This window comes from Perna viridis, chromosome 13 (genome assembly GCF_037379345.1).
Source record: "Perna viridis isolate PV_CMFRI_1.1 ecotype Kerala chromosome 13, ASM3737934v1, whole genome shotgun sequence".
Classification (NCBI taxonomy): Eukaryota; Metazoa; Mollusca; class Bivalvia; order Mytilida; family Mytilidae; genus Perna; species Perna viridis.
In genome coordinates this window covers 13,245,773-13,271,115 of record NC_142457.1, presented here as the reverse complement: position 1 = coordinate 13,271,115, position 25,343 = coordinate 13,245,773, and the positions used below count along the sequence as shown (strand labels likewise).

General features: G+C 32.4%; 1 protein-coding gene across 6 annotated transcripts in view; it reads left to right on the top strand.

Moving 5' to 3' along the window:
- LOC148599649 (disco-interacting protein 2 homolog C-like) overlaps positions 1–25,343 on the top strand; it is a 67,727-nt gene that overhangs the window by 11,226 nt on the left and 31,158 nt on the right. For 5 of the 6 annotated variants that reach the window (XM_088557501.1, XM_088557499.1, XM_088557497.1 and 2 more), the window contains exons 2-10: positions 5,607–5,693; positions 13,416–13,499; positions 16,684–16,809; positions 19,146–19,358; positions 20,974–21,114; positions 23,082–23,140; positions 24,166–24,223; positions 24,562–24,635; positions 25,186–25,309. In XM_088557501.1, the coding sequence (XP_088413627.1) occupies positions 5,607–5,693; positions 13,416–13,499; positions 16,684–16,809; positions 19,146–19,358; positions 20,974–21,114; positions 23,082–23,140; positions 24,166–24,223; positions 24,562–24,635; positions 25,186–25,309 (966 nt within the window). Of the gene's footprint in view, positions 1–5,606; positions 5,694–13,415; positions 13,500–16,194; positions 16,303–16,683; positions 16,810–19,145; positions 19,359–20,973; positions 21,115–23,081; positions 23,141–24,165; positions 24,224–24,561; positions 24,636–25,185; positions 25,310–25,343 lie in introns of those variants that run through there. The other variant, XM_088557500.1, reaches the window with a different exon arrangement.

Genomic DNA, 25,343 nt, shown 5'->3' with positions numbered 1-25,343 from the left:
CAAACCATTTAAACGTAAACAACATCTCCTAGCAACCCAATCACTGTAAACATGGCCGACTTTTTACAATGTAAATATTGGCACCGAGAATTAAAATCTGACAGGAATTTAACGATTCAATGTTTAGGGAGAAGCCGTTTGGCTAAACGAATGAGCAAGTCATTTAAGACAATTTAAACGACGGTAGGTGTCAATAAAGTCGCAGAAAATATTTTTATTCAAATTTCAACAGTATGTTATTTATGTGACGCCGAGTATATAAGAGTTAAGAATTACCATCATTAATATTTTTATAGGCGTTGAAAAAGATAATTTCTTCTGTTTTGGGTCTAGCTTAAAAATGTCTTTGGTGGCATTTTCAGTTTCAAATGGGACGGCCAGTCCACGCTTTTCTGATATTATCAAATAATTATATTCTTTAAAACAATGTTTATTGTTCTTTCAAATGCGTAAGTGATCAAGAATATGTAATCTAAAAAATCGACTAAGTACCATTTCATTCCCCGGTCTTCAAATCCCGTTGAAAACGTGGCGATCAAAATATCTGCCTGCAGCTAATAAAAACATTGTTAAAAGACACGTTCATGCCTTTTTCACTGTCACAAGTAGTGGACAACACTCCACCATCAATGATGGAAACACAATGTGTGCACATGACGTGACACATTATTCACTCAATGCGCCATTCTAAGCGGAAATGTGACTATGGTGCATGGAGCACAGTAATCCCAATCACTTGAAACAGTAAAATATATTGACCGCACTGTGGTCAGGTGATGAGATCACTGATTTGACAGATTGATGACTGATTGGAAAATGATCGATGACCGATCACAATTTTTGCACGGATCGGTTCGTGTACTATACCTGTATCGGTCATTCTGTAATACATTTTTTTTTAACAAATTCTCAGCTGCTGTAAATCACAGGCTGTTCATATTTTATACAAAACTTCATATGGGTGTACTGAATTTGGAATGCATTTTCATCTTGTATGACATCTTTCTGTTTGCCGAAAAAAGAAGGGGTATCATTTGTGAGCCGTTTATCACAGATTTCTTGTTTACTCTCTTGTTTCTATTCTTTCTGCATGCACTCTGAATGCCTTAATTTATTTTTGGCAAACTCATATCCTGGTAAATTATTAATACAATCAAGGCTCTCATTTCAAGCCTCATTGGTTTGAATGTTACAGAATAATGGCTCTACAATATATCATAATTGCTTGGTAGCTACTATGTTTGAAGTGTCATTATAGAAAGGCTTTTATGAATCAGCTTGAGGTGTTAAGTTAATTGTTTACAAACACTGGCAAGGTTAATTGACAGATTACAGCTGGCTAAATTAAATAGAATTAGAGGAAATAGCAGTCAATTGATGAAAGACAGCTCTACATTTTGAGATAATGCTATTTTATCCTTTTGCTTGATTAGCTTTTTTACCATTCATGAATCACTGATGTACATGTAGTTGTGAGAAAACTGTGCTGTTGTAATCAATTTATACTTTTATATCATCCATAGGGATTCTGCTTTTAGCAGAATATTTAGCAGTGATACAACAATAGATATGTCTACATGACTCTGTTGATACCTGCTTATTCATGTTATCAAATTTAGTTTGGCATTTTGCTCTGCCAGTGGCAAAATTTTTCAAGTGCTGACTTCACAAAAATTATTCAGAACATTCAGTCAAGTCATCAATTTTCCAACCTTTGTTTGTGGTCCAAATTTAGGCCCCATTTTCAAAGAGAAATGTGCTCCAGATTTCCTAAAATTCCCAAGTATGACTTGAAACACACATTTGTACATGATTAAAATGGCTATTGGTAAGATATATTGTTCACAGTCCCCTCTCCAATCTGCTGTAACATATTTTTCATCAAGTGGTCACTTCATGGATTTCGATACAAGGGTAACTGTAATGGTCCTCACCAAGCATTTAATTAGAAATTATTTTTAAAATACCAGTACTGCATAAAAATCCTTGCCTTCATGTACCTTATATCCTGTAGTAAAAATTTCTTGACTCTTTTACCTAATTCCCAAGCAGGAATATCACTGCAAGTTACAATCCCAGTTTCACCATTTTTTACTGTACTTTTTATTTGAATAGTCTTGTAACTTCATCAACAATGGAATCAGTGGGCATTAGTTGACCCAGTATTTTTTAAGATTTAGCCTTTAGCATTATCTGGCCAACAATGTAACATATTATATAAACATAGTATATTTTACTTTTCACTAGACTCCTTATTTTAACAAGGTTAGAAACAGTCTTCTAAATTCATCAACATCTGAACCAGTGAGTAATTATTGGTCATTAGTCTGACTTGTTTTTTTATTAAGATTTAGCTGTTAGCAATCTGACCAGCCATTGAACATATTTATATATCTTCAATAATATTTTTCCAAGTACATCAGGTTTATTGCATTGTAACTGGGTTATGGTGACCCTGTTCCCATCCAAGATCAGACAAGACATTAACTTAGGCTGTTAGATCCCTATCTGGAAGTAGATCTAAAGTGGCCAGCATGGTAAAAAATCTGCTTTTAATGTTTATCTTGGTAGCTAATCATTAAGTATGCTTACTTTCTTAGTCATTTGTTTATGGTTAGGTATTGACTAGGAGTATCAGCTACATGTACAGTATAATGACTGTATCTGTCCCTTGCCACAATATGATGCAGAGACTGAGAATGTAAGTCCTTCTGTCAGTCTGTGCTTCCAAATATTTTGTGAAGGCAACCCCTATGAGTCAAGTGATAAAATGGTCCAATTTTCATTGATATTTTTTTCCCTTGTTAATGACTGCAATTATAAAAAAAATGGCCTACATTCACTAGTGTAAATGAACATGGAGTTATAATTATATTCATTTAAGCAAATTTCCTAAAAAATGGGAACTTATGATTTTATTTTTTTAAACTTGATTGCTTATGAAAATCCCTGCCTGTAATTTTCTATCAGATTTATATCTCATGTTTTTGAGTTTGAGGGATCAAAAAGACAAGTTACGTTAAAGCAGAACTGTTTCACTTTTAATTGGATTTCAGATTTTGTGCTATATTGTGTGTAAACCAGTTAACTGTCCATGATGAATTGTATGTCCCTATGCTAAAGTTTGTCAAAAATTGATATTGTGTCCACACTTGCCCAAAGTAAACATAGTTCATCATGCTACAGTCATATCATGCTGCATGCTGCTAATCTCCTCATCATTAAATGAGTAAAACCCATTCATTTACCACCTACATTGTGTAGCTTTTTGTAGATTTTTTAGGACGCAGTAGAAAATCAAATACAATACCTTTCAGTACTACTTTGTCTAAGAATCAGGCAAAATGTGTGTAAGATGTGGCACATGGAGAAAAATAAACACGAGGTTTTTTTGCATTATCCAAGTTTATACCTGATAATCTTTAGAAGTAACCATCAGAGTGTTTGTAAAATTTGCCTTTTAAGATGTTGATAGGTCAAATTCAGTTGAAATGCATTATGAAAAATTGGTGGGAAAATTTTCCAGCACTTTTTACTTATATATGCAGTCAAAAAATATCTGCATCACAAATGATTCAGGATATATTTAAACAGCTTTTCAGTTGTTTTCTAGATTCATTGAATATATTTGAGGCAAAAAAGACCAAATTGAGAAATAAGATGTGCCGCCCTTTGCCTGATTTTTACACAAAATGGCACTTAAAACAATAAAAAATAAGTTTTTTTTCCACATCCTTGTTTTATTTAAAAGATGAACAGTATGTCCATTCATCACAATGTTGTTTTGTTGCCATTAAAGGAGACAGTTTTCTAATTACAATGGACCATTTACATGGTAATAATTTATGGATTTCATGAGTGAAGTGGACAGGGGATGGTAGTGTGGTTAAATGTATGGGTTGAAAGAATCATAATTACATTTTTATGATGTATACAACAAAGCATTGGTTTTTAGAAAAAGGAACAGATATGATGAAATGCAATATGTGCACCATCCTATAACCTTAATAAACAATAGTAAATGATACTTACAGAGATCATCAAAAGGTCTTCAACATGTGTAAACATACCTTGAAGAAGGTAGACCTAGGGTAAGGGACGTAACTCTTTAAATCAGTGATATGTTTGTATCATATTCAATTTCACCAAAGTCTTTTAAGCTTTCATTTGAAACAGAATGAAATCAGTCCAAGTTACTTTGATGCTTACATGAGATTAATATAAAATACTGTATAGAAATGTTCCAATGATTTGTAAGAGTTGTGTCCGGTATCCTAGGTCTACCTCCTTAAGTAAAGTAATAAAATCTACCATAACAGAATGATGACACTTCTCCAAAATAAAGTAAAATGTCAAATAACAACACAGATATGCATTGATGACCGACATTATCAAACGCTATTGACATTAGGGAGAAATGTAAGAATCAGGCAATAGGTGAAACATGGTATTAATTTTTTTTAATTATGACTGTGTCATAAATGTATACAGCCTCTTATCCAACTGAGTGATGTCATAATCATATTCCTTTGAAGTACATGTACATGTATAACATTGGTTTTATTTGCTAAGTGAATGTATTTAAAGATTTCAATAAAAGAAGAACAAAAATAAGAATAGAAAATGTCACAAGGTTGCCAGACTGTTTTACTATATTACAGCTTAACATGTGATAAACATATAATAGTATGTCTACAAAATTCAAAATAATGGTGTTTAAAAAAAAATCCAGTTGAATCATCCCCCCTTATAAAGAAAGAATTGGTTGAACACTCTCATAGTTACATGTATGACTTAACAGGATTGTGATGTACTCCTACAAATTATAAAGTAATGGTGTTTTTAAAACACTAGTTTTGTTTTATCAGCCTGTGAATTATCAGATTGGAGGATAGATAATGTTTTATCTGTCTCAAATCTAACAGAATGTTGTATGCTTTGTCAGTTATTTAATGTATTCATCCCTGTATCGGTAACAATATATTCATTTTTAAGTGTTTTTAAATGTATATGATCAACTTATGTATATTTTCCTGAAGTTATTACTATAGGTTTAATGTTAGAACATAGTCGACATCTGAACTGCTTGAAGGCTTGGAGAAATATTTGATAAGTGCTCTGCATTGGAAAATAGCCGAGAAAATGCATATATGATCTGGGTTAATTGGGAGATTTGTTGAACTTGTACCTGATAATCACTGTAAATTTAGAAATTATTATGATGTTTGTATTCTGTGAAACAAATTGACAGATTCTCTGTGGCAATGTACATTCTAATAATTTGCACATGACTTGTACCAGGAGTTTTGAAGGCAAGGGACCATTTGCCTTTTCTGAACAAATCATCTTTTTTTAAATTAAATGGTTTCTTAACAAATGGCCTGTCATATGTTTACTGAGCTTTAACTTTGGGGGACAGTCTTTTATTATACCCCCTGCAAACAAAGATTGGGGTTAATGAATAGGTTTCATTAAAACTGTGCTGTTTTGTATGATACAGTAGTTGCATGCACTGTGCAGTTTCTACTTTACCAGGAGAACGCTGGGAATTGTTTGAATATTCTGCTTTCATCAGGAGTATTATAAATGAGTTTTTTCTGTTTCAGGAGATATCACAAGAAAAGGTTATGACAAGAAAAGATCCCGTCTGCTGGCGCCTTATTCCAAACCAAGTCCACCTCAGCAGAATTCTGGTTGGTATATTAATGAACAAACCATATTATAACTTCTATCAAAAAACATTAACTAGCCCTGTAACATTGGCCTAAGTAAAGTTTCCCATGGTAATATATCAGTAATTTTGCAAAGGCTCTTTTACAACTATTACAAGGAACTTGCTTTATTCTGCATTTAGTTCACAGCAGATATAATTGGGTGTAGAGTGTATATAAAATATCTGTCTGACACACAGAAATCCATTCAAGTGTTTGAATGAAATGATTTCTGCAGCAGGCTATGGATTAGAGAGGTTTATGGTCATGTAAGTCAGTTGTCAGTCATATATGGAAATAGCTAGCCCACTGATGGTTAAAACTTTTTGTACAATATGGATCAAGTACATGTACTAAGAAATCTGAGTATGCATGGAATTCAATTTTTCACCAAATCATTTAGACACTTCTTTATAACTATTTAGGAAAGAGTGAAGATATATAGTAAAAGTTGGGTCAAGAGGACTTAGTACTTATAAGAAGTATCAGTACCTCTGTATAGTACAGTATAGACAACAAGACTCTTAAAAATACTATAAAAAGTAGTTGGCCATAAGTCCTGCTTTTACCACTTACATGTAATTTCTCTTCTTATATCAGGAACAACAAGAGCCAATTGTTCAAAACTTTAGGCACAGGGTAAATATACTGTATGTATTTCATGAATGACTGAAACTTTACACTCGCTAAGTCTAAATTTCTTTGGTTATTTCTGAACTGAACTTATACATAGATTTCTACAAGCAAATTTTAACAAGGGGAAACAAAATCAACTAGCAAAATTGATTTTGAACTGGCATTTAGCAATTATTTTCCCTTACAACAAGGTATTGTTTGGAATTTGGAATGATTTTGGAATTAAGAAAAGGTCCAAAAATAAAATTGGTAAAACTATCCCTCACTAAAGGAGTTAGTCATGCTGGCATGTCTAAGGTTAAGGTTTGTAGGATAACAAACGTCAAGGAAAACTAACCCCCCTTACTCATGACATCATGACTAACCCCTCTTAGTAGGGGTAAGTTTTACCAATATTTTTTCACTTATTTTCATAAATCCAAAATAATTCCAAATTCAAATAATGCCTTGTTTTAAATTCAATCACTGACTTATCCAGTGGACAACTGTCATTCAGCCGATAGTTCTCTTGAACAACTGGCCCCAGATATTAACATGTTTAACCAGCTGTAACTTTAACAAAGTTTCCGTCACATCAATTTATTTAGCTTCAGGTCTTAAACAACACAAATACATTATAAAGTGAGAAACCTAGTACAAAGTACAATGAAGTTGTATACAGTATCCCTCTTAATAACACCTGTACCTGTTTATTTATTGACATTGGGTATGATTCACTTCCATTCTGAATCATTTATTAAATCAGATTGTATGCATTGACCCCTAAAGCTAAATAATAGTAGATCATTTATATAGGGATAAAAATTGGTTTAATGACCTAGCAAGTTGATAACTGGGATAATAGGGCCAGGTCTGTTGTCATGTTAATAGAGTGTTGACATTTAGCTAAAAAAGGGGGGTGTCAAGTTAGATGATTATGTAATTAATATACCTATATGTAGTTTGAAGGGCCAGATTGGTCAATTTTTATAATAATATATAATGTCAGTCTTACCCTGTCCAAAGGGGCCTCAGCCCCTCCTTTGCCATTTATGCTCAAAAAGTTTGGTTATGTAGTGAAAACTAGATACCACTAATAGAGGGTGGGGACCCTGTTGTAATTTCTGGATCTGCCACTGCTGACCTTTACAGACTGTAGCAAATAATTAAGTGCCATTTTAATGTGAAGTTTGGTATGTACATTTGCCCTCTGCTTCAATTAATTAAAATTGAATTGTTCCTGTACTTGTAAAATTAGAAAAGTAACCTTTGAACATATAAACATATTTCAAATGGACAAATGAGGCAGTGACAAGATAATTATTCTAAACTGAATATATAAACTGACAAAAAATTGTAGGAAACTTGTAATGACCAATATTATAACGTAAAAAAATGCTTTATCTTATTTTTTAAAACATCCTTTTTAGGGGTATTTAAAAATGAACATAAAATCAAAGATGTTTAAAATTGTTGCTGTACTTTTTGATATAGTCAGTGACAGTGTACTTTAAGTTAACACTTACATATTGAGAGCATACAATTAGAGGCCACTAACTTCCCTGTTAAGAGGAAGTAGAGAAAAAATTCTCAAGGATTATTATTTAACAACAACAAAAAAGGGGGAGTGTGTTTTCATCATCCTACGATGTTGATAATACTTTACATGTAGTCTATTAACATGTAACTGTGGTTGGTTTTTTTTTTTGACAAATTTGAGTCCCTAGGGTACAACAGAACAATATCATTAGGTTTATTATGGAAAGCTTATTAGTGATAATGAGGTGGTGTATGTCCGAGTTTGGCCACAGTGGGTTGTAACTTTTACCACCCTGAGTCCTGAGGGTTATTGATGAAAATGACATAATGACATTTCCTATAGTTGAAAAACTTTTCCATTACTGTTTCAGGCTGGTAAAGCATTAACAGCAAATTTCATAATTTACATTTGCATACCGATTAAAGTCTCTTCTTTAAGCTAATTTATCTCCCTGATAGCTTATTTAATAATGGATGCAGAAAAAGACTAAGCAATCATTACTCAATAGTATATTAAGTACACAATGTATGTTTTCATTTTTATCATTCTCTGAAGAATGGCCTGTCAGGGTTCAACATTAACGGTTGCCCGATTGCCCGGGGCAAGTAAATCGCCGGTCTGGGCAAGTAAAAACGACATCAAAGTTGCCCGACTGGGCAAGTGAAAAAAATATGTGCCCAAATTACATTATTTCTGATCATCGCAGCTCTAAAACATCGAAAATTACTTCTGTATAGTTCGCCGTTCTTCCCGACCTTGCTGACCTAGATTATCATTGGATAGTTTTCTGATTTTCCCTTTGCCAAAAATAGATCGTATGATATTAATGTCGACCAATTGGATGCGTCCAATTGTACATCTATTTTCGTTATCCAATTGAACATTGCGATTTATTTATGGAATTTCTTACTTTGGAAAACTGTAAGAAATCTGTATCGAAAACTTCGAAAATATGAGAGAAAAAGAGAAATAAAATTCTATTGAAGATAGTTATTGTTGTCCATTTGTTAAACTAAAGATGTGAAATAAAAACTATGGGCAAGTATTTCAATATTTCGGGCAAGTGAATCACATATGTCACTTGCCCGACTGGACAAGTGAATATAAAAGTTAACGTCGAACCCTGCCTGTGGACAACTTTCATTTATAAACCAGTGCATCTGTATCACTAATTAAGGTGTCTATATGCGTCAGGCACAATTTACATGTACATATAGTATTCAAAAAACTTTGCTGACAAGTTACCTAAAAGGGTAGAAATTTGTCCAATTGTTTAAGCAGGCAAGTGTTGTCTTAACTAAACTGGGCCGAGTCACTGAAGTTTACTTGCCCAAGTGACATGTTGAACAGAAGTGTGACATGCTGAACAGAAAAAAAAAACATTTTTGGTGCCCCAGGGGATAAGCCCTGTTTGAGCTAGAATTTTGCCTGTCATGAAATATGTTTGCTACATGACAGTGGAAGAGTGCTTATTTCGACCCCTGACATGTATGTATCATTTAGATCAACAAACATACAAGTTCTTTCTGACTGAAAGATTGCTGTCTATCATTCAAGAGACTTTTCACCTTTTGGACATCACCAAAATGTATTGGGTACTGGACAATCACTTGATTCAGACTGAGCCTTTAAGATGTCAGTTTAGCTGAAAAGTCAAGAATAACAGACAGACTGTTTTGGGGAATTCTATACATAAAGTTCTAAAGAAAGAGAGAAATTAAACTCAAGTATTGAAATTCTTGAAACAAATTAAAAAATTCTTTTAGAAGATGATAACAAAGTAAAATTTGTTCATTGATGAAAATAATTTCCCAGTAAACATTGTAGAGATACAAATGTAAATACCACAGCAATTGATGAGGAACATTTTAATTTATTTTCTTTCCCCTGTGATTTTTGTTAATGCTGGAGTAATTTAACACTGCAATTGCAATACAAGAAGTACTCTGCTGAAGTACTTGCAGGATTTTCTTTTTTGTAGTTGATTAAATATTTGGCACTGTACAATTCATCGGGATAATTCTAATCAGTTTATCTTTCGTGGAGGTAGTTATGTTATTTGTTCTGCCCTCTGTTGCAAATTTCTGGTTCTGTGTAATAGAGGATGGACATGCCTTAGATTACATTGTAGAACATGGCTCAGAAATGAAACCTCAAGGGCAATGGCAGGTTATGACTTTTAAATGTCAGTCTTTGTAAGAATCGGGCAAAATGGGAAAAGTAATAAAAATTTTGGTAAAATTCCCTGTATAAGAACTCATTTTACCAAAAGGATATAGAAATTAGGATTTAACTGTATCATATTCTGAGATTTAGAGACCTCATTTGTTGATTAGATGATGGCAAATTAAATTTTACTGGCAATGTGCAAGAGGAGCTGTCTGTGTTAGCGGTAGAAGATAGCCACATAGCCAAATGCTGGGTGAGCTTAAATGTGGCTAATTAAATTTCGAGAATGGCCTATTCAAATACATTGGACATTAGCCACGGATTTGTCATTGCCTTTATTTCTGTTATTGTCTCACTAACCACTAACCACTTCCACCCCCCTATGTAGTACCAAAAACACACTGAACCTAGACATATGCATTGTAAGTGCATTATTTGTGTGTATTATGATTAAAAGTAGTCAAAATGAAGCTGAGAATGTGTACTTTAAAATCATATATGTAATTAACTACTAAAGTGTATGAATACTGTTTACATGTGCAAGTACTTTGCCTCCATGCTGTCAGTTAGCAGAACAGGTAAAAATGTGGATTGTCAGTATTATTTATTCAAGTAAATTTTGTGAAGAATTTCTACTATCATCGTACCATTAGCATAATGAATTTGGAAGCCTTATTTTCCAAGCTTCGCAACGGTATGCAACTTTAAGATGTCATTTGTCCTGGGAATTCACAGTGAGACTTTGAAAATTACTTTTTTAACATGTAAAGTAATGGAAACGTTAGAAGTGGTTAGTGAGACCATAAATTAAATTATGGCATATTTCAGAGAAATGCATAAGTTGAGGAAAATTGCCTTTCCTGGTCATTATTTCCATTTTCCCATAAAATCAGTATAGTGATATTGGTAATCTGGCTATATTTTAAGAGGTGCATTGTGCAAGGTATTTTGAAAAACAACATAGCAACAAGATTTTTATCAGTAACAGTGACTCATAACTTGACGTCATCCATGAAATACACAACGTCACTGCTTGGGATATTCAAAGTACTGAAATAGTCACACAGCACAGACTTAGAATCACACAGTAATAAAATAGGTATGATATAAATTGTTGAAATCTGTTCTTTTTTCATAATGATAAATGATATTTGCTATTACAACTTCTTGAATTATCATAGGTATCACTTTGGTGTGACAAGTTAGTTAAAATTGTAATTTTTTAGTAATTTAGGGAAATTATCACTATGGGGCATGATATAAAAATGACCATTTCTTTGTAGTCCTATGTCTGATTTTGATAGTTTTGGTCTTATTAGACTCACAATACCACAAGCTTTCATAAAATGTAAAAAAAGAAAAAACATAAAAACTCATAAAATGTTTTTAAGGTCTCACTAACCACTTCCGGGTCAAATGTCCACCCCCCTATGTAGTACCAAAAACACACTGAACCTAGACATATGCATTGTAAGTGCATTATTTATGTGTATTATGATTAAAAGTAGTCAAAATGAAGCTGAGAATGTGTACTTTAAAATCATATATGTAATTAACTACTAAAGTGTATGAATATTGTTTACATGTGCGAGTACTTTGCCTCCATGCTGTCAGTTAGCAGAACAGGTAAAAATGTGGATTTTCAGTATTATTTATTCAAGTAAATTTTGTGAAGAATTTCTACTATCATCGTACCATTAGCATAATGATTTTGGAAGCCTTATTTTCCAAACTTCGCAACGGTATGCAACTTTAAGATGTCATTTGTCCTGGGAATTCACAGTGAGACTTTGAAAATTACTTTTTAACATGTAAAGTAATGGAAACGTTAGAAGTGGTTAGTGAGACCTATAGTGTGGCTATATTCCACCAACCCAGGGACCTGTTAAACATGTGTTCTAGATCAACAAATACAATACATTTATTTCCCTTCTAATGCAACTGTCACATACATGTATATACATGTATCAGTGAAAGTAACAAAAGTATTTTAAGAATTACTTAGGGCATGCCTAAAATATTTTACAGTCCATTGCAGAATTGATTTCTGAAATTTCGGTGATAGCTTTTGATATTTCATATTACAATGAACATTGCATTAGAAATTGTATCTTTATTCCTTGATTCATACGGTACAAATAGTAAATTTACACCATCAATGAAGTGGGTTAATGCCATGTTACATCCACTGCCTGATTCATACTGAGATTGACACTTGTATGATTCAACTCTGTCAATATTTGGCTTTTTTGTAGTTTTTGTATTGATAACCTAAGACATGCGAGATGGTGGAAAAAGTTCATAGGTCTTGTCTCTTTCATGTTTTATTTAAAAATTCTTTTCAATAGACTTTTTTTTTCAAATCTTTTATTCAGGTTCGAGTTGTTTAGCATTACATGCATGTATCATTAAGTAATAAGTGGTTCATGATATTCGGAGGGTAAGGACTGTTGTATACTGTCATGACCTGTACCAAATAATAATAGTATTTTACAGTTCTTGTGCAGTAATTTGACAGGAATTCACAGTTCAAGACAGTGAAAATCACTGTCCCTGGGACAGAGGTACTTTTTTTTGTTCATAGTGATGGTTGATGAATTTATTTCCTTTACTGTTTACATTTTACAGCTTGAAATATCTTTGTATGAGATGACCAACAATAGTGTCAAAGGCTCAAAGTACTTCTAGACACTTAAGAATATTTTATAACACCTTACACATGTGTGGTCACATGCTGATGGCCAACCTGTCATTTTATAGAAACTATGGGATCCATAAAATAATTAAACTCCAGTAAATAAAGTAGAGGAAATAAATAATTTTTCAAATTAAAATTATATTTTTTTTCTAGTTTTAGGGGTTTTAATTTACTTTCAAGAATAGGAGGTCCTGAACTGTTTTAAAGTTTGAAATCAATGGTCCACTTGAGAAACACCAAAAGTCCCCATTAAAATGTCAATGAATAGGTCAAGGTCCTAGGGCAATGAAATTTCAAAGGTCCTTGGTTAGAAATTGAGGGATGCGGACCTAAGACCATCACTTATTTGAATATCTAAGTTTAAGTAGTTAAATAAGTTCAACTTAACCATAAAGAATACATAACCAATTTTTAATGTATTTATCACATTATTTTGTTGTAGTAATGGCTCTGCCACTATGTGGGAAGTACTCTGATTTGATTAGTCTGTCTGCCTGTTTTCTGATGTTCCTGCAACTGAAGTCATAAATATTTATTTGCAGTTTGTTTTCAACAAGACAGTGGGTTGCATACCATGATAGTCTTTGTATAAATTTGCTATTTTCCTTATAGGTCATTCGCATCATGGTACATCTGAAAGCATGTACATTATGTATATAAACCAGTTGTCGTGTATTTTCAGGCCATAATGCACCAAGTCCTAAAACAGCTGCCAACAGGAAAGAAAACAGAAGAGTCACCAGAGAAGATAATAGATACCATTCAGGTATGGAATGAAGTGAAACCTGTTTATACTATAGTGGTAGAGGTTATAGGCAAGAATGTGTAACATGTACATGTATGAGATGTCTGTTCAGATCAACATTCATATTTGAAAAAATGTTAACTTCACTTAGTTCCATCAAGCACTTATGATGTTACATGGTTACAATAAAGCATTGTACACTCTCTACACCGCCTATATGTGCTACTATGGAATTCTCAACATCTGAGTATTCCAGGTCCCTGTATAATCTGACACTCCTTGTTTAGTCCAAAATTGATGCTTTCATTTAATTAACCTGTGTATTCCAGGCTTCTTCAGTAAATTGACATGAACATGTATTATTCAACAACCTGTACATTTAATGTTTAATCTGACACAGATTGTTTGGTCTAAAATTAATACTTTCAATTTATTCACTTGTGACATTGTGTATTCCAGGCTCCTAAATGTGACAAAAGCTTGTGTTATTCAGTACCCAAATATTCCAACACCTTGTGTATTAATCGTGACATTTATTGTTGGACTTAAAAAGTGATACCTTCATTTCATTTATCTGCTTTATCAAACAAAAATTTCAAATCCTGAGGTGTTGAAGTATGATGCAAACTAAAGTAGATTAGTTTTCCTTTTCATGCCAAATAAGATTTTCATGTACCAGTTTCTTGCATCATGATCATGTGCAAAGATAACCCAAATCAATGAGTTAAGACCTTCCAAGTATCACATTTACACATTTAATTCAACATTTAAGTATCAAATAAAATTCTACAGTTATTTGATAGACTTGCATGTATATTGAGTTATAGATACATGTATATATTAAGTTTTACATAGGCCAGTCTTAAAAAATTATTTGGTTCCCTTTTTCATCTCTACTTTACAAGCCTTAAGTTCCTGTAAGTTCTCATCTTACTGGAAATATATTTTCTGCCAGAACTTCCATTTCAATGAATACAAATTGTTCGAATTAAAAAAAAAAGAACTAATTAAAAAAATGTTAACTTAAAATGTTTGGTAAGGTAATTTGGGTAGGTACAGAGAAGAGGAAACAAACACAATGTTTGGCCTAATAAGCCCCAGGTGAAACGCAGATATTGCTGACTCTGTTAGCGTGCTTAGAATGTCACATGTCTAGTAGTCCCCATGTAATTGCACCCACTTACGGGTTAAATAAAGAATTAGGTGTACCATCCATGACTGGGGTTTAATCTTATTTGTTATAATGGTCCTGATTGACAAAAGTACGTCTGACCTTTGACTGGAATTAGACTTTCTTTTGTTCTGGTGAAATTTAAATTTTTCTAGTAGCTTGGTTACCTGTTTTCTTGTTCAGGCTATGTGAAAATTTGTCTTTTTTCTTATATGAGCAGTCACTTTAAACAACTTCTGATTTCAAATGGTATTTAAGGGAGTACACAACACCTAAGGGAAGTAAAAAATCAGCAAAATGTTTTATATAATATATCTGATATTAAACTCTTAAGCATCTTAGTGATCAAAATTTTTGTTGATTAAGCTACTATATTTTCATTGAAATTATCCCCATGAAACATGTGGTTAAAATTTCTTGAAATTTATATATTTTGCTTCCTAAAGCACTGAGTACAATTTCAAGAAATTTGATGAAGCCAAATAAACTTTTAGAGATGTGTTAATTTTATCAGTATTGTGCTTTCCCAGTTTTAAAAAATGCATTTTTATTTCAGTTAAAACATTTCAGTTATTATTAACTTTCAGAACCTAACATTTCATACCTGGACATTTTCTTGTATTCTCTTTTTGCCTGTGCCACCAAATATGAAAGTAGGTCTAGTAGCCATTTGACTCTCTGTCAGTCTGTTTTTGAGATATTGTAACTTTTGCCTACATTTTTAGGTTATTGAATTTTCAAACAATGTACATTTAAGCATTCCGTGCCAAGTCAACTCATAATCTTCTTGAGTTTTAATATTCACACCTGCTTTTTTATCAACTTATAAGTGTTACCATCAGAATTGTAAGGAAATTCTTTTGCACTAATTTCATTATTTACAATCAATGGCAGATCCAGATACTTCCTAAGGGTTGGGGTAGTGCTAACTGGCTTAAACAGAGGCTCTCTCCGGTAATTTGGAGTGATTTTCTAGTTTTTTTCTAGCCAGTAGTAGTTTCAACAAGAAATAATTGCTAAAGTTGCATTAAAATATCAATGTGTTAAATGGCTGGCTTTTTGGGGGAAAGAGGAAAATAGACAGAAATACCTATCCAAAACAATCGAAAACAAAAGCACATTACCCTGAACAACTTTGATTGCCACAGTGCCTTGAGGATATGAATAAAATCCTTACCTGAACAGCAATGTCTGTCTGTGTCTGTTCTGTGTGAACTAGGTCAGGCACTCCCTTTACTGTAAATTAAAATTATCAATATAAATTAATTACCCCTTTTGGGTTTCATACAAATGATACATAGACTTCTATACAAGTTCAATGACACGTTAATTCTATGTAATTATAGCCTTCTTTCAACACATCCTTTTTGCTGAAAAGACAAAATTATTAGATTGGGTCAAAGTTTGCTAGATAACATCAAGATCCTTTTAGAACATAATCATTTTGGAATATTATGTAATTTTTCTACATTGCCCTGTAAGTAATGTCTCTTTGGACACATGCATAGCAGTGGATTTATGTTTAAAAGTCAATAGAAGAGAGGTTTAGTGGTTTGGGATATATTTCAATAATTGATGTGTATGTGTAATAACATTTTATATTTGGCCGACAGGCAAAAATATGTATTTAAGGAGTGTTGTCTTTTACCATGAGTGAGTTTCATGTACATTTTTTATTTTACATATCACAATTTTTTTATGAGCAATGTAAAAAGGGATTAGATTTGTCAATGATTTATTTATGTAGTGTATTTGAGGAAACATTTTTATCCATACTTTTTTGCATGAAAAAGTAGATTTTTGAAGTATGACTAGAGTTATAAAGACAATGATATGTTCTTAAAGAATCTTGGTTTTATCTAGTAACCTTTGACCTATCTTATACTTTTGTCTTAAGGTTTTAAATTTTGGAAAAGTGGAAGATATTTATTTTGTATTTGTATTTGTGTTATTTTCCTACTCTGAATTTGTAGGACAGGCATATCATGTGCTTTAAAATAGATGTTGATTTGAAAATGTTCTTCATCTTTTCAGAGGTACGAACTGAGGCAGTCATGCAGGCCTTGGCTCAACACAGCAAGAAGATACCAGTTATGCCATTACCATCTAAAAGAACCTCTGTAAACTATAAAGGTCAAGAGAGACAGAGGGAAAGACATGGTAATATATATATATATATATATAGATAACAGTAAACTAAGTAATGTTACCTCGTACCTGTTAATTAACTTTTCCATTTTAGGGGGAGACTCCCACAAAATCATCAAAAAATTGAGAATTTCTCACATAAAAGACAAGATATATGGGAAATTACTATATATTTTGTGAAAACTAAATAATTGAAATTTTACATAAGAACTGCCCACTTAAAACAGTGTGCCAAGATTAACAGGTGTGCTCATTCTGCTATAAATTTCGATCTATTCAAATGAAATATAAATCTTGTAATTTTTCTTTTCATTTTCCTCCTGCCAAAAATTTACAGCCCTTTTCAGTAATGACATTAACTTTATTTGGTGTCATTCTTGAATTTAAATTTCTTTCAATGGATCACATGATTATACCCCCGCGAACAGAGTTCGGGGGTATATAAGAATCACCCCATATGTTTGTCAGTTCGTCCGCCCATCCATCTCTCCATATTTAGTGTAAGTGCAACTCCTCCTAAAGTGCTCAAGGGATTTTTATGAAATTTCATAGAAAGGTTTGGTATTATATGTAGATGAGCATGAAGGTATAAAATTACTGTCCGAGGACCCCAAAGGGAGATAATCCATATGATGGATTTTTACTTGTAAAACCTGTAAGCGCAACTCCTCCTAAACTGTTCAAGGGATTTTGATTAAATTTTATGAAGGTTGGGTATGATGATATGTAGATGCACATGAAGGAATATAGTTACTATCGTAGATCTCCATTGGGAGATTATCCAATTTAAGTGTTTAACATAGTAAAACCTTGTAGGAGCAAATCCTAGTCTGCTCAAGGGATTATAATGAAATTTTATAGCAAGGTTGGGCATCATATGTTTGTGCATGAATTAATATTAATATCATTGGACGACTCCAAAGGGAGATACTCCAACAAAGGTTGGACATAACAGTCCATTTAATGTGTGGAAAATTCTGTCTATTCTATATCAGTATATGTATAAAAATAGCATTATGTTATGAGAAAATATATTATATAAATAGGAAAATCAATCCAATATTATCAAAATCAAATCACTTGTGCAAGACCTCTTAGAGATTTAATTTGTGTACTGAACAAGTTCCACAAACTTATTCAATCCTGTTGTTCTTTAGCATTCATAATAAAATTTTGGTTATCAGCTCTTTTTGACTAATTATCCCCTATGTGCATATACTGTGGTCACTGACCACAATAACTTGACATGCATTCAGACAGAAAACATTCAGTGACTTTACTTGACATTGTGAGAAGTCATTCAGTCTAGTACTTACTACTTTCTGGACTAACTATATCTTCTGGAACAAGATGACTTTCTGTAGAAACAGATCATCAGTTTTAAACACTTGCTCTTAAATCCAAGATGTCAAGAAAAAATCAAAGCTTAGGAAATACTACAAAAATAGTCTTTTACATTTTCTGTTTCCAAAGCTATTCATTTACAAGGTGACAAAATTGGATATTCTTAGAATTCCCTAACTGGTCACCTGTCAAATGAATTTAATCGAAACTAAGCATTCAGTCTGGGTTTAATTTCTAAATTGAACTGGGTTGAAGTTTATTTTTCTGAGTCGCAAGAATCATTGTTATGAATAAACAAAGATCCATTGTTTTAAAGTTAGCATTTTTACTGATCATATCTTATAATTATAACATGCAGCCTTTCCATTCTCATATTTTGTGCTTCCTAAATTGAACATCTGCTCAAAACATCCTCAAAAACAAAAAATAGGATGTACTGGTAGCTGTATTCACTATTGTTTCAAATGTTTCATGAATCACCGTACATGTAGACTAATGGCAAATAATTATTAATCATCGGTTCTGTTTGATTATTATCAGGTTTGTCTGACATATTTCAGGAAGTCTGTCCTCACAATAAAAATTATAATCAAGAGTTTCTTCCTATTCAATTTATGTATATATTAGTTGTCTGGCTAAAATGAGCTTTGTATAAAATTCTTACCACTTTAATTAATTAAAAAATTTTAATCAAACACATTAATCCATATACCTATGTCTAATTTAGGCTCTCAGAAGTTCTAATCAGTGTAGGTCTGAGGTCGGAAACCTTCCCTTTTTAACTCAGAATTATTCAAACTTCATCAAAATAGGTCCTGGACAGTTAGCTCCATACATAAAGTTATTAAAAAGTTTTGAAGCTCAAGCTGTGGGCAAAAAAACTGCATCACTTTCAAAATTAGGGAATGCTTGTGATTTATGTGTGGTTATTTCCCTTTTAAGGAAATTATAGTTTCTGTTTGTTTAAGACATTTGTTTTAAGTAAAAAAACAACACCTTTTCAGATTCTTCATCAGATGATGACAGTATTATGGGAGAAGAACAGAATCGAGATTTTCTGCGGGGCGGAAGATTACGTGATAGTGGTGCTAGTTCTTCTTCCTATTCTGACCATTCACCTCACCACCAGCGTGACCAAAGACCACAAAGTGCTGTGTTTTTTGTTCCTGGAAATACGTCCAGACAGGCTGTTTCAGAAGTTCATCATTCACGCCATTGTAAGTTAATGACACTCAAGTTTGGTATATATATATATATTAATACAGTGAAACCTGTCTAAACAGACACCTTTTGGACAGTGAAGCCTGTCCAAACAAAACACCTTTTGGACAGTGAAACCTGTCTAAACAGACACCTTTTGGACAGTGAAACCTGTCTAAACAGAACACCTTTTGGACTTTAAAATTAGTTTGGTTTAGACAGGTGTGTGACAAGGGTCAATTAGATTTAAATTGATACAAAAAGACTTTATAAATTGTTTGGTTTAGACAGAATTTAGGATTGTTCGGGTTACTGTTTGTTGGGGTTTAAACGTCCAAGCAGCAATATTTCAGCTATATTCATACGATCAGGTTACTGTGTAGACAGATTTAACTGTAGTACGTTTGGCTGTCATGAACTTCATGAGTAAAACAGAAAGAAGTCTTTTTTGTTTTTGGTTTTGAAAAACAGAATTTTGCCTTTTTTCAATCAGAATATTACTGTTTTGACTCTTGTTTTAAAGTGTACTCAAAACTTCTAATTTTTGGTTTTTTGTCAACTGAATAAAATCATGTCCATAGAACTAATGAAAATGTACAGGTTATTGAACACTTTTTAAGTAAAACCTGATTGAGTTATTTTAAGAACTTACATGCCTGATCTATAAGTGTGATTCATATTTAAAAACTTAGTTATACTTTTCATGCCTTATATTTACCTAGACTTACTTTCCTCATGAAAAAGTAACTTTATGTACTGATATGATAGGAATTTTGAGAGTGTCCTGCTCATTTTCTTATAGTGTTAATGACTATTGAGCATTCTTGTATTCATTATGGAACTTTTAGGCTTGCTGCCTCATGACTGTTTTTTTTTATAGAATTTATGTGAGCTCTGCCCTGTTAGGTTTATTTATTTATAGAACAATGATACCCATACTCTCTCATGAGTTGCTTATCAATTTTTTTATAGTATTCAGGTGGGTAATTTTGATTCACTTTTTTGTTTAAAAAATTCATAAAACTTTTAGTTATAAATATGATTTATTTATAGAACTTTGATGGTTATCAACTTCCTGGGTTTGAATTATAAATAGAATTTTTTGGTGCTCAGCCTTTTATGGTTTGAATCTATTTATAGATCTTGTGCTGGCTATCTCATGACTTCACTTTATTTAAGTAGCTGTCTTTGTAAGAATCATGCAAAATCTGAAAAATGTGATACACCCGAAAAAAGGCTACATATTTTTATTTCTGTAATTAAGTTGTTTTGGGTCTATATTATGAAATGTGTAATTATTCATTTAAATCTGCCTGCTCTTAGGAGATAATCAACATTGAAAATCCAATAGATTCTATTGCATTTGAGTGTCATTTACAGAGTTATCTCCCTTACTTTCAAATTCTACAGTGCATTCTATACAATTTTTATCTCCTATGAGCACAGGTTATATGAAAAACCAAATGTTAATTTCTGTTTACTAAAGCATTTTAAACAAAATATCAAAAATAAAAATCTGTAGGGTTTCCAACCATGTATCACATTTTGCATGATTCTTAGCTAGAGTGCTACTTAAGTAGAGTAAATTTTTTTGTAGTAAGATTTTCTGACAAGACTTTATCTTTTTTTCAGCACAACCAATATCACAACCACCAGATGTCACTAACAATGCAAAAATAATGAGACAAGCCGATCGTGTTGGACCTTATGCCTCATCCCACATATCCTCCGTACGGATGACCAGCACGGGAAATGTCACAGGGATTGACGATGGTAAGCTTAAACTCATATTTCCAGAAATTAAAGGTTGTAATTAAAACTTTATTTAATCTAATTTATTAAAATGAATTATTTTCAACTGTGTGTCATGTGTTGTAGTAAGGTCCTTACTAAGAAAAATTGGGCTCTGTTAAGATCCCTTTTTCATCACCTAAAAAAATGGAAAAATAAAAAACTGGAAAATCTTTACAGATTCCTATGTCTTTAAAGATTTTTGAGGTCTTAACTGAAATGCCAGACTTCTTGAAGAGTTCTTTATCTGTGTTTTTGTTTCCATAATGAGTCACTATGAAATCTGTTTATTAAAGTAAATGTATAAATGTAATAGTTTAGTGGTATGAATTTCTGTTGAAAAGAAGTTGTACAAAAGTTATGAGACACATGTATCTCTATTACTAGAAAACCAGGAATTATCATTAGGTATGCTAAAACTCTTATTTTCACTTTCCATAGAAATTGAAAAAAAAATCCTAGAACACTAATATTCAGAGGTACTAATTGCATATACACAGAAATGTATTGGATTGTCTGAGCACATCAAGGTGTAAGGGATGCTCAGATTCAACCACTTTTTGGATGTGGTATATATCTTGAAAAAAACCCTTAGCACTTAGATATTAGAATGTGATACTGCACTTCAAAAAAATTCCCCAGAACTTTTCCTTCCTATTTATCACCATAAAAGTTTTTATCTCTTGTTTCTACAAGAGTTATAAGGTTCTTGTACATTAGAAAACCACTGAGTGTTGTTAAATTTATACTTTTTGTAAATACTTAATATTTGAAACCACTGAAAAAATAATCTACTGGTTCTCAAGCTTCCTCTCTTTTGTCTCTTTTGTGGGTTGCACATTAACCATTTTATCACCATATTAAAATAAAAACCTAATTGCACCACTTGCATTTTTTTTTAGTGTTTGAACAATGTCAAAAGCACCATCATGAATTTTTTAGGGGAGTCAGAAGAATTGTTTTCATTCCTCATTAGTTTTCATGAGAAGTAGCCTGAGATCAAAATTTTTTTTAAAACTAAATAATGGCCTAAATTAAAAAATGTTGAAGTGAACACCACCAGCTGAATAAAACATTCGTTACATGAAAAATTTTATTCCTTGGTGTCATTGTTCAGTTGAATTGATCCCTGTACATTGTGTTATGGTTTTTATAGACTCTTTCTAAATGTGTGCCTTTCGACCATACATTTGTTGGTCAGGACTTCAGTCCACATATAGAAGGATAACTCAAGGTTTTGATAGACTTTGGTCATATTTTAATGAATTGTTAGTCACCACTTTTAGTTGATAATATTGCACCACCATTTTGATTTGACAAATTTTACTGGAGTTATAGGACTTGGCGCTTCAACTTCTTTTGCAGCAGCAGGGAAAATAAGGCTACAAGTTAATTGTGTAATTTATTTTATATTTGTCTTCATGGATTAGTTCCCTTGATAATTTGTCATTGTTTATTAGATTTTTCATCTGTGAGTTATGGTAATATGTAACATGAGAAACACTGACCACCCTTGCGGAATCTATAGTAATATGTAACATGGGAAACACTGACCACCCTCGCGGAATCTATAGTAATACGTAACATGGGAAACACTGACCACCCTCGCGGAATCTATGGGACTGTGTAACATGGGAAACACTGACCACCCTCGCGGAATCTATGGTAATATGTAACATGGGAAACACTGACCACCCTCACGGAATCTATTGGACTGTGTAACACTGGAAAAAATTGGTATGAATTTCTCTTTATTTATTTAAATTGAACATTTATGTCTTTTGTGGAATTTTTATTTCGGTTTTACAGACATGTAAGTAAAAAAGCAAAAACAAAAGACTTTGTTTTCACCACTTCCACAATAATATATATGTACTTTCAATGGTATATACGTAGCAGAACACTAAGAGACCTGTACTGCCTATTAACACAACTGGTTAACATTTCAGGTCCAAGACATCAAGGGAAAGTTTCTGCCAAAATTCAACAGTTGCTCAATACCTTAAAAGTGAGTATATCCATACTTAAAGTTTAAAAAAATCTATTTGTATCAGATTACGTATACTTGCTTCGTACTGGTTTATTGATTAATACAAATTAAAAGACTCTCTTCATACACTTAATATCCTATTGTTGATAAAAATTTTTAAATGTTTTATTAGAATGTAAAAAAAATATTTACAGCTAGTTGAAACAGACAGGTTCCAATTTCAAAATGAATTTAGATATGTTTTTGGTCTTTTTCAATTAGCTGTAAATGCACTCTTAGAATATATGGCATAATCTCTTGATGCTGTGACCAGGCATACTAAAAAAATCAATTTAGTTGGATAATTGCACTTGGAGGGAAACACAGTTAGTAGGCTATTAAGAATCTCATGTATTTCAAACGGTTTGATTTATGAAATAATGCAGTTCATTAACTCAGAAAGTTGTTTTTGGTATGAAATTTGAGTTTCTAACTTTTAGATCAAAGATTTCTTGCACGAAATTCTGTTATGTGTGATCAACAAGTTAAGTAGAAGTCATGCAAATTCTGTAATATGTGATACACCCCCCAAAAAAAGGTTACACATTGTTATTATTTTTCATTAAGTTGCTTTATAGGTCTATATGATGAAATGTATAATTGTTCATTCCAGTCTATCTGGTCTTAGGAGATAATCCATTTAAAATCCAACAATTTCTATTGTATTTTAGTGTCATTTACAGAGTTATCTCCCTTAATTTTGAATATTACAGTACATTCTATGTATTTGTTTATCTCTTAAAAACAGGGATTATATGAAAAACCAAATATTAATTTCTGTTTACTATAGAATTTTAAACAAAATTTCAAAATTAAAAATATGTAGGATTTTCAACCATGAATCACATTTTGCATGATTCTTATCTGGAGTGCTACATAATTTTAAAAATTCTTGAAGTAAATTTACCTCTGGTAAATGGTGAATGGTAAACTTATGTCTTTTGCATTGTGGTTAATCAAAACAACATTACAGTATATAGATCATGGTTTATTATACTTTGTAGAGACCCAAGAGAAAACCATTAAAAGAGTATTTTGTGGAAGATGATGAAGCCTTAGAAGGTATGGGAAATAAATATTATATGTTTTAAGGTTGAAAATACCTAAAATTATTATGAATCTCTATGACTTCCGAGTTAATTCTTACTTTAAAGCCTAAACACCCAGAGAACTGTAAACTGATTACTTTAAGGTTGAGGGGTTTGCTCTTGAAAATCAAAGATGATGATCACAGATGAACTAATTACGCTTACATGGCAAGTGAATGTCCTACTTTGCATTGCCTTCTTTTAGTTGTTCTTTCTATAAGCAGAGAAACCCCATTAATTATCTTTTAAATAAATAACCCATACATGTATTTGTATTTTTTGTCATTACATCTTTTTTATTTCTATTTTTAGCCCCAGTTCCTGACCCCAATGCACCTAAACCAGAGGGAAATGTTCTGACGCCAGTAGCTGGTGAACAATTAAATGTAAGAATAAAGTTTTTAAGTCTTCCTTCCTTCCCCTGAAAAATGATCATAATCATTTAATTTTATGTCCTGTCCAGAGAGGGGTTATGGAGGAATAACCCCTATCTCTCTGTTAGTCTGTTCACATTCCTTGTAAGAGCTATTCCAGGAAAAAATGTTTGGGAGGGTTGGACAGCCAATTTTTTTTATTCCCCATCACCCATGAAATTATATTTAAATGTTCATAACAAAGTATTACTGTATATGCCTAAAATTACCCCCATCCATACAATTTTTCAATTTCGCTGTCCAACCCCTTACCGCTCACCCCCACCCCACTTCCGCCTTATACATTTTTTCCTGGAATAATCCTAAGCATAAATCACTCATGACACATAGCCTTTTCTACTTATTTATTTTTAAAGTTCTAAAATTAGGATGTTGCAATAATGCTTATATTTTTTGTTTGAATGATTTAAATTTTAATTACACTGAAATGTTTAAAGCAGGTTTAACTCTTAAATAGAAGTGTATAATATATATATGATTATACTGGCTTCTATCCTTGTAGACTCCATCTGGGTTACCTAGAAATTTAGAGGCAGCATTACAAAGATATGGTTCCTCCACATATAAAGCTAGTGCTGTCACAGTCCTAGATCAAAATGGAAAGCCTTCATTAACACTAACATATGGTAGGTTATTATGGAAAGTTTTTCATTAACAAAA